General features: G+C 46.6%; 2 protein-coding genes across 3 annotated transcripts in view; both read left to right on the top strand.

Annotated features, from left to right (window-relative positions):
- Positions 1–12198, top strand: part of LOC114458869 (uncharacterized) — a 218649-nt gene that overhangs the window by 183187 nt on the left and 23264 nt on the right. Inside the window, exons 8-11 of the mRNA XM_028441246.1 lie at positions 1190–1295; positions 1367–1478; positions 1556–1616; positions 2790–2910. Of these exons, the coding sequence (XP_028297047.1) occupies positions 1190–1295; positions 1367–1478; positions 1556–1616; positions 2790–2910 (400 nt within the window). The remainder of the gene's footprint in view (positions 1–1189; positions 1296–1366; positions 1479–1555; positions 1617–2789; positions 2911–12198) is intronic.
- The window catches only part of LOC114458870 (kinesin-related protein 4-like), a 168696-nt gene that overhangs the window by 72228 nt on the left and 84270 nt on the right, over positions 1–12198 (top strand). The window lies entirely within an intron of this gene.

Consider the following 12198-nt stretch of genomic DNA (forward strand, 5'->3'; position numbering starts at 1 on the left):
GTTTGTTTTTTTGGCGAATAAAACATATGTTAATTTATTTATTTATTAAATAATTGTTTTTTCTCGATTATGTTGTTTTTGTAATCGTTGGCTGTAATATTCGAAATCGTAATCAAATTTTGATTAATTGAGCAGCCCAACGTCCATGGTTCACTTCAGTCCACATAAGCAGCAATAGCTACTTCCATTCAATGCTGTTTTGGTGCCGTGCATTACGTTTAATCTGGTTGGTCGGCTATGATGTGATGCATTTGATTGTTCTTTGGTTTTTTTTTGTATTTTTTGTAGTTTCACAATGTCCGTTGATCAATTTAAAACAAAAAATAATAATTTACTGTGTAGAAATGGAATAAATTACTTTACTTCTTTTAAAATGTACTTATATACAAGTACAGTTACTAATTTAGAAATGTACTTAAAGCAACTCAATTACTTTAACATGAGTACTTTCACCTCTCCTCATCAGAGGTTTACATCAGAGGTTTACAAAGTTTACATAAACTTTATTCTTTATGTAAAATTCTGTTGCCTTCAATTAGATTTAGTTAACTTATCAAATAATGCAAAAATGATTATTTCCATCATTTTTAAATGTTGCGTACTGGTCTGTTTTGTAATGTTACATAATTGTACCCCTGTGACATTGAAAAGAGCAAGCGGCTTTGAAAATGGATGATGAACTTAATTAGCTAAGTTTGGGTTGATTTTATAATTGCAGAAATATTATTATAAAAAATGTGTAACATAATAATCTACGTTATGTAACATAATATTCTTTTTTTTTTTTTAACATTTTCTGAAATCTGTAGCTGCGTTTCCATTACCCTTGGAAATGCGCGAAATCTAAATAGTTCAATAAAAACTGGTAATGGAAACACCTACATTTCGAGGAAAAAAACTCAAATATTGCTAAAAGGTTAGTTTTAGTGCCACATTAGATGTGAAACAACAAAGGAATGCAGAGTGTTATAAGGAGGTTTGGAACATCCATCTTTCTGCAGAGAAGTATCACGGGATGAGATTTCACCAGAATTACGAGGCTGCAAAACAACCTTCAATGGAAACACATTCAAAGCGCAATTATACTTTGTGGAAACTTTAGAAATATTGCTTTTATTTTTGCTAAAATCTGTAATGGAAACCCAGTTAATGTTGTGTTTCTAATTCCCCGATCTGTTGGTTTTTATAGATACGGGGGTCTGACAGTGGGGAATGTCCAGAAATCCATCCCAGCATCCTTTGGGAGACAGATCCCTCCCATGGTGCGGAAAATGGCAGTGCGTAGATCTGCTCAGGTGAGAGCATCGCCCTCAGATCTCAGTGCAGTGAGAACAGCTCCGCTGATGCAGTGCCCCCTTGTGTTCAGGTGTTGTACAACAACAGAGGCTATCACAGCATGCCCACGTACCTGAACGTCCTCAACAACGCCATCCTGCGCACCAACCTGCCGCCATCCAAAGGGAACCCGGCTGCCTACGGTGAGGCCGAGGAACATCTGAGCCGTTCCATATGAACTATCGTGTTTTTATGTCATTAAAGTAACGTTTCTCTGCAGGAATTACTCTGACCAACCATCCCATGAACCGCACCAGTGCCAGCCTCTCTCTGGACTACCTGTAAGACCATAGCGCCCCCCATGGGTTTACACTTTAAGTTTCTCACATGTGTTTGTTGTCCTTTTCACACTTTGATCATACAGTGGGACAACTGTACTGGAAACTAAAGCTGTGAATCAGTGCCATCAACCCTTTCAACCAATATGTTGACCTGACACAGAGCCCCGCCCCTTACTCATAGACCTGGCTCAGCCAGCACAGCGACATGCTAGGCTAACCCAAACATGTTGGACTGGATGCCACGTGAAAATAGCACTTACTTTCCTGCCTAAAACCCGGTGGCAGACGTACTGCTTTACGGCAGCCCAATACAAACTAATGGTGCATTCATAATGCAGTCACTTCTATCGCCCGTGATGAGTCGCTTGAACACAGTAGTGCTTTTTGTTCACTTCATCGCTCCAATGACGTCATTAGAGCCAGGGAGCGTGTGTGCGTGCGTGTGTGAGTGCGTGTGTGCGCCTGCGCAGGGTGACGGTAGACATCTGGCTAATCACTTCCCTTATCATAAACATCGCCGTTTTTACGGAATAAATGATCAACTTACTGAGTTACTAAAGGATGAGTTCACTCAGAATGTAGGATTATTCAAGGTTAACCACTTTAATTTTGCCCCGGTATGTTTAGAAAGCATCCCGCAGCACTGCCCGTCTCACTGAAGCGGGAGAGAGGAGCTGCTGCCTCGGGGGTGAGGAGTGTTAAATTAAAATTAAAAGTGAACTTTATAATTTTCACGGATTTCAATGACATTTACAAGCGTTGGGAAAACTCCAGATTCCGTGATTTCTAGACAGCCCAAAAAAAATGACATCACCGCCTCCTTTCCTTCAACCCGCCTTCATTCACACATACGCGCTATTAGGCTCCTTACACGCGGTGGGTGTGTCAGCAGCCTGGACCGGAGAATACGCGTAGAAGAGAAGCGCGTAACTGCAAGCGCGCAAATAAGCGCTTAAGTCCAGATGGGAGAATACACCCCATAGAGAATAGATCTGTTCCTGTTTTGTAAATGTGCTTCTTCCTCTAAGGTTGTGAAGGAACTATTTACCAGAGATTTGTCCCACATGTTTGATTAGCTTAGCTTGGAGCGGTGCTGGCTGAGTGGGGTGACAGGGTAAAGGGGCGGTGCTATGTTATCAGTGATTGGTTGATGTCCTCTGACTGTGTGTTCAGGAGAGTGGCGGTCAGCTGTCAGCCCATCGATGACGATGACGTAGACGTGGCCTGTGAGCGACAAAGAGTTCTGCGAGGAGACGCCGATAACAACATGCTGAAGATCGAGAACCTGACCAAGGTCTGATGCTCCGCTAACGACAGCGGTTAGCATTAGCACTGAAAACTCACAAACTGGGAAATTAGCATCCCAGGTGGCAAACTGGTAAATAACATAAGTCAGTATTAATAAATTACAATATACACATAGGTAGGATTTCAGTAAGCACATTGTTATTTATCTCATAGGATAAGCTTTTCACACTCTGGAACTGTGCATGCGTGACCTGGGGGGTCATAGATCAGAGGAATAAAAACATCAACACAGTCAGCAATCAGCCTGAAAAAACTAATACAGCTACAACTTTGTCACACTGTCATCCCGTACGGCACCAACCTTCCTTCATTACTGCCAGGTTTAATGAACAATACCAGTACAGACCAATATAAAGCTGTGTAAACCAGTATAACAATATAAACCAGTACAAACCAATATGAACCAGTATACACCAGTACAAACCAAGATAAAGCAGTACAAACCAATATGAAGCTGTGTAAACCAGTTTATTATTAAAACAGTACAAACCAGTATAAACCAGTCAGGGTGTGAAATTAGGAAAATATTAATTGGCAAGGCAAATGTATTTGTGTAGTGGATTTCATACACAAGGCAACTCAATGTGCTTTACATGATGAAAAAGTGCAACAGAAAACAGCTTAAAATCAATAAGAACATTAAAGTCAGCAACAAAACATTTAAAATCATGAGTAAAAACATTTAAAATCAACAACAAACATCAACAACAACATGACCAAAAATCTCCCTCTCAATCATACGCAGTAGTTAAAAAAAAAAGAAAAGTGCCTTTAACTTTTATTTAAAAATGTCCACATGTGATGCTGACTTCATTTCTGCTGGCAGTTTGTTCCACTTCTTTGCAGCATAACAACTAAATGCAGCATCACCATGTTTACTGTAAGCTCTGGGCTCCACTATCTGACCTGTGTCCATAGATCTGAGAGACCTGCTTCATATCTGACTAACATCTCACTGATGTATTCTGGACCAAACCCATTCACAGATTTATACACCAGCAGCAGAACTTTAAAGTCTATTCTGAGGACGACTGGGAGCCAGTGTAAAGACTTTAAAACTGGAGTAATGTGCTCTGACCTCTTTGTTCTGGTTAAGACCCGAGCTGCAGCGTTCTGAACCAGCTGTAGCTGTTTGATGCTCTTTTGGGGGATTCCTGTCAGAAGACCATTACAATAGTCCAGTCTGCTGGAGATAAAAGCATGCACCAGTTTCTCCGGATATTTCTGAGTCTTTAAACCTTTCACTCTGGAGATGTTCTTCAGGTGGTAGAAGGCTGATTTTGTGATAGATTTGATCTGATTGCTGAATGTCAGACCCGAGTCAATCAGAACAGCTTTTAAAGATCGAGACTCAAGGTACTTGCTGACAGCAGTCCTCTTTTCCTTGTTACCAAAGACAATCACCTGCATCTTGTCATGATTTAGTTGAAGGAAGTTTTCACTCATCAGACCAAAATCATCTGGGTTCAGTGATAGATATAGTTGTCTGTCATCTGCGTAGCTCTGATAATCAACCTTATAGTTCTGTAAAATTTGTCCCAAAGGAAGCATATAAAGGCTAAACAGAGGAGGTCCAAGAACAGAGCCCTGAGGAACCCCACAGGACATTGGTAATCTGTCAGACTCAAAGTTTCCAATGCTTACAAAATAACTTCGCTCCTCCAAGAAGGACTTTCCATTTAGTTCAATCCATGTTTGCAATCCGTGCAACAAAATTGTATGATCTACAGTGTCAGTTACAGCACTTAGATCCATTAGAATGAGAACAGATACTTTTCCTGAATCAGTGTTCAACCTTATGTCATTGATCACTTTGATCATAGCAGTTTCTGTGCTGTGATGAGAACAAAAACCTGACTGAAATGTATCAAATATTTTGTTTAATGTTAAGAATTGACTCAGTTGGTTTTTGATCCTTCGATGTCGACTCTTCCTATCATTGTGAAGCAGAATTCACCAAGCGTTTGTCACGAGACGGAACTGAGTCTCAAGCGCAGACAACACAACAGGAGGCACAGATACAATTAAATGATTTATTCCACAATCAGAATACAACAGAAAACCTACCAGCGCCCTAAGTGGGGTGGTGGAGAAACTAAGGAAGTGCTGAGCAAACTGAGGGAGAACTAATTCTAAGATTAAATAAAAACGATCAGGAAACTACTGACGAAAAAACAAAACCCTAGGTCTAAAGGCATAAACTCAGAATGGGCTAAACTAACAAAGAAAACCTCTGAACCCCAAATGGGCAGGAACACAGAGACGCACGAGCTGCAGCCAACACGGACGAAACGAAGGAGCCTGGCACAGGACTGGAAAAGAACCAGCTGAAGGGTGGAGTGAGCTAAGGGATTCCAGAGGTGATGGTGGTTGCAGGTGGAAAGGAGGCAGGAGAGATCCCAGAGGGAGTCAGAGTGAGCACTGTTTATGGTTTGGCGTCGGTTTGTGGTCTGCCGGTGTCTTATGTAGTGGTGTGAATACTTGCAGGTGGGGAGACCACTCCCCGCCGCAGCTGGAAGCAATCCTGATGATTAGAGGTGAGTAGTCCGGACAGTGAGGCATGGAGACCACCAGATGGTGCCAGCGGACAAATTCAGGAGATGCCAGAGGTAGAGGGCATGACAGTACCCCCCCTCCTACGTGCGCCTCCAGACGCACGACCAAAACGTTCAGGACGCCGCCGCTTGAGGTCCCTGATCAGGTCAGGCCAAAGGATCCGACTGCGGGGGACCCAGTTCCTCTCCTCAGGCCCGTAACCCTCCCAGTCCACGAGAAACTGGAGGCTGCGACCCCTGCGGCGGACATCTAGCAAGCGCCGAACCGAGTAGGCGGGCGAGTCATCCACCATCCTGGGAGGAGGGGGGGGGAACAGGAGGAGCCAGGGGGGAGTCCCTGGCGGGCCTGACCTGCGAGATATGGAAAGTGGGGTGAATCTTCAAAGTTCGGGGAAGGGTGAGACGTACCGCTGTCGGACTGATGATCCTCTCCACGGGGAAGGGACCGATGAACCGGGGTGCTAGCTTTCTGGATTCAACCTTCAGAGGGAGGTCCTTGGCCCTCAGCCAGACTCGTTGGCCCACAGAGTAGGTTGGTGCCGGGCAGCGACGGCGGTTGGCCTGCCGCACCATCCTCTCAGTTGATTGTATAAGTCTGGCCCTGGCCCTGTCCCAGACCCTTTTGATCTGGCTGACGAAGGCTTGTACAGAGGGAACGGAGAGTTCTTGTTCTTGGGAGGGGAACAACGGAGGTTGATAGCCGAGGGAGCACTGAAAAGGAGACATCCCCAGAGAAGAGTTTATCTGTGAATTGTGTGCATACTCCACCCAGGCCAGATGCTCACCCCAGGCAGTGGGGTTGGAGGAGACCAGACACCGGAGGTACGTCTCTAGGGACTGATTGGCCCGCTCCGCTTGGCCATTAGACTGAGGGTGAAAGCCAGAGGTGAGACTGAGGGTGGCCCCTAGGGCAGTGCAGAAGGCCTTCCAGACTTCGGAGATGAACTGTGGACCCCGGTCCTAGACAATGTCTGCTGGTATCCCGTGCAACCGGAAGACGTGGCCAACTAGGAGGGATGCCGTCTCCCTGGCTGAGGGGAGTTTGGGAAGGGCAACGAAGTGTGCTGCTTTGGAAAAATGATCAACAATGGTGAGGATGGCCGTGTTACCTCCAGAGGGGGGTAGTCCCGTGACGAAATCCACTGCGATGTGTGACCGAGGCCGAGTGGGCACCGGGAGTGGTTGAAGGAGACCCGAGCTGGGCCTGTAAGGGGTCTTGCCCCGGGAGCAGGTGGGGCAAGTGGCGACAAAGTCCCGAGTGTCCCTTTCGAGAGAGGGCCACCAAAACTTCTGCCGAAGGATGGCTGTGGTCCGGAAGCCCCCAGGGTGGCAGGCGAAGCGAGAGGTATGAGCCCACTGGAGCACCTGGGTATGCACAGACTCAGGAACATAGAGAACATTAGGCGGGCAGTTACCTGGGATTGGCTGTTGGGACTGCGCTTGACGAACCTGATCCTCCACTTGCCAGGTTAGAGAGGCGACAAGACGAGCAGGGGGAAGGATAGATTCAGGGTCACCAGAGGGTTCGTCGCAGGAGAACTGATGAGACAGGGCATCCGGCTTGATGTTACGGGACCCCGGGCGATACGTGAGGGAAAACTGGAAGCGACCAAAAAACAGCACCCAGCGGGCCTGCCGAGAGTTCAATCTCCTGGCTGAATGAATGTATTCCAAGTTCTTATGGTCGGTCCAGACAACGAATGGGTGCTCTGCCCCCTCCAGCCAGTGACGCCACTCCTCTAGAGCGAGCTTGACCGCCAACAGCTCCCGGTTCCCCACATCGTAGTTCCGTTCTGCTGGGGTCAGGCGGCGAGAGAAGAAGGCACAGGGATGCAGCTTTTGGTCAGATGGGGTCCTCTGGGAGAGTACGGCCCCAACCCCGGAGTCGGAGGCATCCACCTCGACCACAAACTGAAGGTGGGGATCTGGCTGAAAAAGGATAGGAGCAGAGGTAAAGCGTATCTTGAGGGACTGAAAAGCTTGCTCGGCCTTGGGGGTCCACTGGAAGGGAATTGAGGTGGCGGTCAGGGCTGTGAGAGGGGCTGCCACCCTACTATAGGCACGGATGAAGCGGCGGTAAAAGTTAGCGAAGCCCAAAAAACGCTGTAACTGTTTCCGGGTCTCTGGCTGGGGCCACTCGGAGACAGCCGATAGCTTGGCCGGGTCCATCATAACACGTCCTGGGGAGATGAAGAAACCCAAAAATGATACAGTAGTAATGTGAAACTCACACTTCTCCGCTTTAGCAAAAAGGCGGTTCTTCCACAGGCGCTCCAAAACCAGGCGGACGTGTTCCTCCTGGTCTCTGGAATAAATCAGGATATCGTCTAGGTAGACAAACACAAAGCGGTTGATCATATTCCGGAACACATCGTTAACCAGGTTCTGGAAGACGGCGGGGGCATTCGTGAGGCCAAAGGGCATTACTAAGTACTCAAAGTGTCCCAGGGGGGTATTAAAACCCGTCTTCCACTCATCTTCCTCTCTTATTCTCACTAAATGATAAGCATTTCTCAGGTCTAGTTTGGAGAACACTTTGGCCCCGTGGAGGAGGGTGGAGGCAGAGTTTATCAGAGGTAGAGGGTACTTGTTCTTCGCGGTTATATTATTTAGGCCCCGAAAGTCAATACAGGGTCACAGGGACCCGTCATTCTTATTTACAAAAAAGAATCCCGCACCTACCGGAGAAGTGGAGGGCCGAATGATACCTGCTGCCAGGGAGTCCCTTATTTAAGTCTCCATGGCGGCCTGCTCGGGTTTAGAGAGGTTGTACAGACGACCAGAGGGCAAAGTGGCTCCGGGCAGGAGCTCTATGGCACAGTCGTAGGGCCGGTGAGGAGGCAAGGATAGGGCATCCTCCTTACTGAAGACTGGAACTAGGTCATGGTAAACCTCAGGAACGCCGGACAGGTCCGGAGGCCGAGGATCTGGCTTGGGATTTACAGGAGCAGGGGATGGGGCTGAACGGAGACAGTTAGCATGACACCCAGTACTCCAGGACTTAACCTGACTGCCGCACCAGTCAATAGAGGGGTTATGTTTAATCAACCAGGGGTGCCCCAGCACCAACTGTGGGCGAGAATGTTCCAACAAGTGAAAGGTTAGTGTTTCATGATGGTTACCTGCTAACCAGAGGGTGACAGGAACTGTTCTCTGGCGGATCGTGGCCAGGGGGAGGCCGTTGAGAGCACGGGCCTCCACGGGAGAATCCAGTGGCACCGACGGGATGTAGAGCTGCCTGGCGAGGTCCGAGTCAAGGAAGTTCTCCTCGGCCCCAGAATTTACCAGCACGGTCACAGAAAGTGAGTGGTTCTGATAGCTGAGTGTAGCGGGTAGCTGTAGCAGATGAGGGGAGGTGGAAGCAGTCCGGCTCACTCGTAGACTCCCCGTCACGAGTGAGCCCTCTCTTTTGCTGGTCTCTTGGGGCAGGAAGCAATGAAGTGCCCGGAACCCCCACAGTAGAAACAGGTGTTAGTAGCCCGCCTCTGCTCCCTCTCTTGCTGAGTAAGCGGTGCCCCACTGATCCTACCAACCTCCATGGCCTCGGAGGCAGCCTCAGGGAACGGTGCGGGCGTAGCAGACTGGAGAGTGGGACTCAGTCGGCGGGAAGGTGCTGAGTCCCTCCAGTGTGAGCGCTCTCTGAGTCTCTCCCTCAAGCGATTGTCAAGCCGGATGGCGAGGGAGATTAGGGCCTCCAGGCTGCCCACCTCCTCCTTGGTGGCGAGTTCATCTTTCAGAGCCTCAGACAGTCCCCTATAGAATGACCTCTGGAGGGCCGGATCGTTGAACCCACTGGTAGCTGCAAGGGCCTGGAATTCCACGGAGTACTCTGCAACACTGCGGGCCACCTGCCTCAGGGCCATGAGGCGATCTCCAGCGTCTCGTCCCCGAACTGGGTGATCGAAGACGCGTCTCATGTCCGCAGAGAAGCGGGAGTAGGAGGTGCAGACCTCCCCCTGTTTCTCCCACACAGCTGTTCCCCAGTCCCGTGCAGGCCCCCGTAGAAGGCCAATTAGATATGCGATTTTAGCCCTATCGGACGCGTAGGATGTCGGTTGTAACTCAAAGACGAGTGAAACCTGAGTCAGGAAGGCCTGGCAAGATCCGAGATCCCCAGCATAGCGCTCAGGAACCGGAACCGTGGGTTCACGGGCTACTGTGGCCAGAGCCAAGGGAGAGCCTACAACCGTCGTCTCGGGGCATTAGTGGGGGTAGGCTGACAACCTGACGCAGCTAGGGAAGATGCTAACACGGACTGCTGACCAGTAAGGTGAGACATTTGGCTGATTAGAGCATTAACGCTAGACACAAGAGTCTTGAGTAGCTCCTCATGCCGGCCTAGAATTGCGTTATGGCTATCTACAGCGTGATGAGCGGCTGAGCCCTCATCTGTCGTGCGGTCTGCTGAGCTCATTATGGCCAAACCATACTGTCACGAGACGGAACTGAGGCTCAAGCGCAGACAACACAACAGGAGGCACAGATACAATTAAATGATTTATTCCACAAACAGAATACAACAGAAAACCTACCAGCGCCCTAAGTGGGGTGGTGGAGAAACTAAGGAAGTGCTGAGCAAACTGAGGGAGAACTAATACTAAGATTAAATAAAAACGATCAGGAAACTACTGACGAAAAAAACAAAACCCTAGGTCTAAAGGCATAAACTCAGAATGGGCTAAACTAACAAAAAAAAACCTCTGAACCCCAAATGGGCAGGAACACAGAGACGCACGAGCTGCAGCCAACACGGACGAAACGAAGGAGCCTGGCACAGGAGTGGGGAAGAACCAGCTGAAGGGTGGAGTGAGCTGAGGGATTCCAGAGGTGATGGTGGTTGCAGGTGGAAAGGAGGCAGGAGAGATCCCAGCGGCAGAGGGAGTCAGAGTGAGCACTGTTTATGGTTTGACGTCGGTTTGTGGTCTGCCAGTGTCTTATGTAGTGGTGTGAATACTTGCAGGTGGGGAGACCACTCCCCGCCACAGCTGGAAGCAATCCTGATGATTAGAGGTGAGTAGTCCGGACAGTGAGGCATGGAGACCACCAGATGGTGCCAACGGACCAATTCAGGAGATGCCAGAGGTAGAGGGCATGACAGCGTTGGATTGTTCACCCACTGATAGGGAACGTGAGCTGGTATTAGACCGTCGTGAGGCAGGTTAGTTTTACTCTACTGATGATGTGTTGTTGCAATAGTAATTGATGATCTTAACTATGAATGGAAGGTTGCTGATTGGTCTATATTTAGCCAGTATAGAGGCATCCAGTGTTCTCTTTTTTAACAGAGGTTTCACAGCAGCTACTTTCAGGGATTTTGGTACGGTGCCTGATTGGAATGAGCAGTTAATTATCTGACACAAATTTGTGAAAATTGACTTTACAACAGTTTTAAAGAAGTTTGAGGGTATTGTGTCAAGGCAACATGTTGAACAGTTTCCTCTATTGTTTTTGGGTTCACTGTAATAAACTCTAACATTGTAGTTGACTCATCCCTCAGTGGTTGAAGCTGTTCAAGCATTTTGTTATTTTGTTCTGATGTTTGACCTTATTGATTGTATTTTTTCATTGAAATATACAGCAAATTCATTGCATTTTCCAGCTGACATTATTCAGGGGCTCTCTGATCTCGGGGGGTTTGTGAGCTGTTCAATTACAGAAAACAATGTGCGAAAGTTGTTGACATTTTTAGCAATAATTTCAGAAAAGTATTACTTCCTCGCTTTGAACAAGCCATCATTGAAATTACGTAGACTTATTTTGTACAGTTCTAGTTGAATTTGGAGTTTTGTTGATCTCCATTTACGCTCAGCTCTTCTACAGTCAAATTTCAAATTCTGCATTATCTCAGTCCTCCTCCAAGGTGTTTTCTGTGTTTGGTTTTTTCTTAGTTTTGATTGGAGCCACCACATCTATGACATTACAGACTTTTGTATTAAACTATTCCAAAAGATTATCAACTGTCTCAGCACTCAAGGTTGGTGTCATCGCTATGGCGTCCATAAACTGTGCACGTGTTGTCATTTACGTACGATTTCTTTAAACACACAGAAGTAGAACAAGATACGATACAACAAGATACACAACAACAAGATATATACACACAAAAGTAGAAAAAGTAAAAAAAGACACAAAAATGATCAGAGCTCAGTCTCTTACAACAGCAGAAATATCAACACATTTAGAAATTTAGAGATAATCAAATCCAAAGTGTGACCTTGAGTGTTTGTCGGACAAGTCACATGTTGTTTAAGACCAAAAGTGTTCATTAAAGCATACAGTTCTTTGGCAGTATTGTCCATGTTATTGTGTACATTAATATTAAAGTAACCTGTTATTATTAAAAAGTTGTATTCAGTGCATACAACTACTCATCCATGAGTTCTCCAGAATATTTTGGGAGTCTATAAATGACTAAAAACAGATCTCTTGAATCACCCTTCACTAAGAACGATATATATTCAAAGGAGATAAAATCACCAAATGTTATTTCTTTGCACTGAAATATTGATTTAAAGAAGTCAGCAACTCCACCACCTTACTTGAAAGTATGACACATTGAAATAAATAAAGTCTTTTGGTGCACTTTCATTGAGAATAGTATTACTGATTCCATCATTCAACCACGTTTCATTCAGAAGGAAAAAGTCCATGTGATTTGTCAAAATAATATCATTAATTAGCAGTGATTTTTTTTTTTTTTTTTTTTTTTTTTTCTCTTG

Source organism: Gouania willdenowi, unplaced genomic scaffold, assembly GCF_900634775.1.
Source record: "Gouania willdenowi unplaced genomic scaffold, fGouWil2.1 scaffold_1_arrow_ctg1, whole genome shotgun sequence".
Taxonomy (NCBI): Eukaryota; Metazoa; Chordata; class Actinopteri; order Blenniiformes; family Gobiesocidae; genus Gouania; species Gouania willdenowi.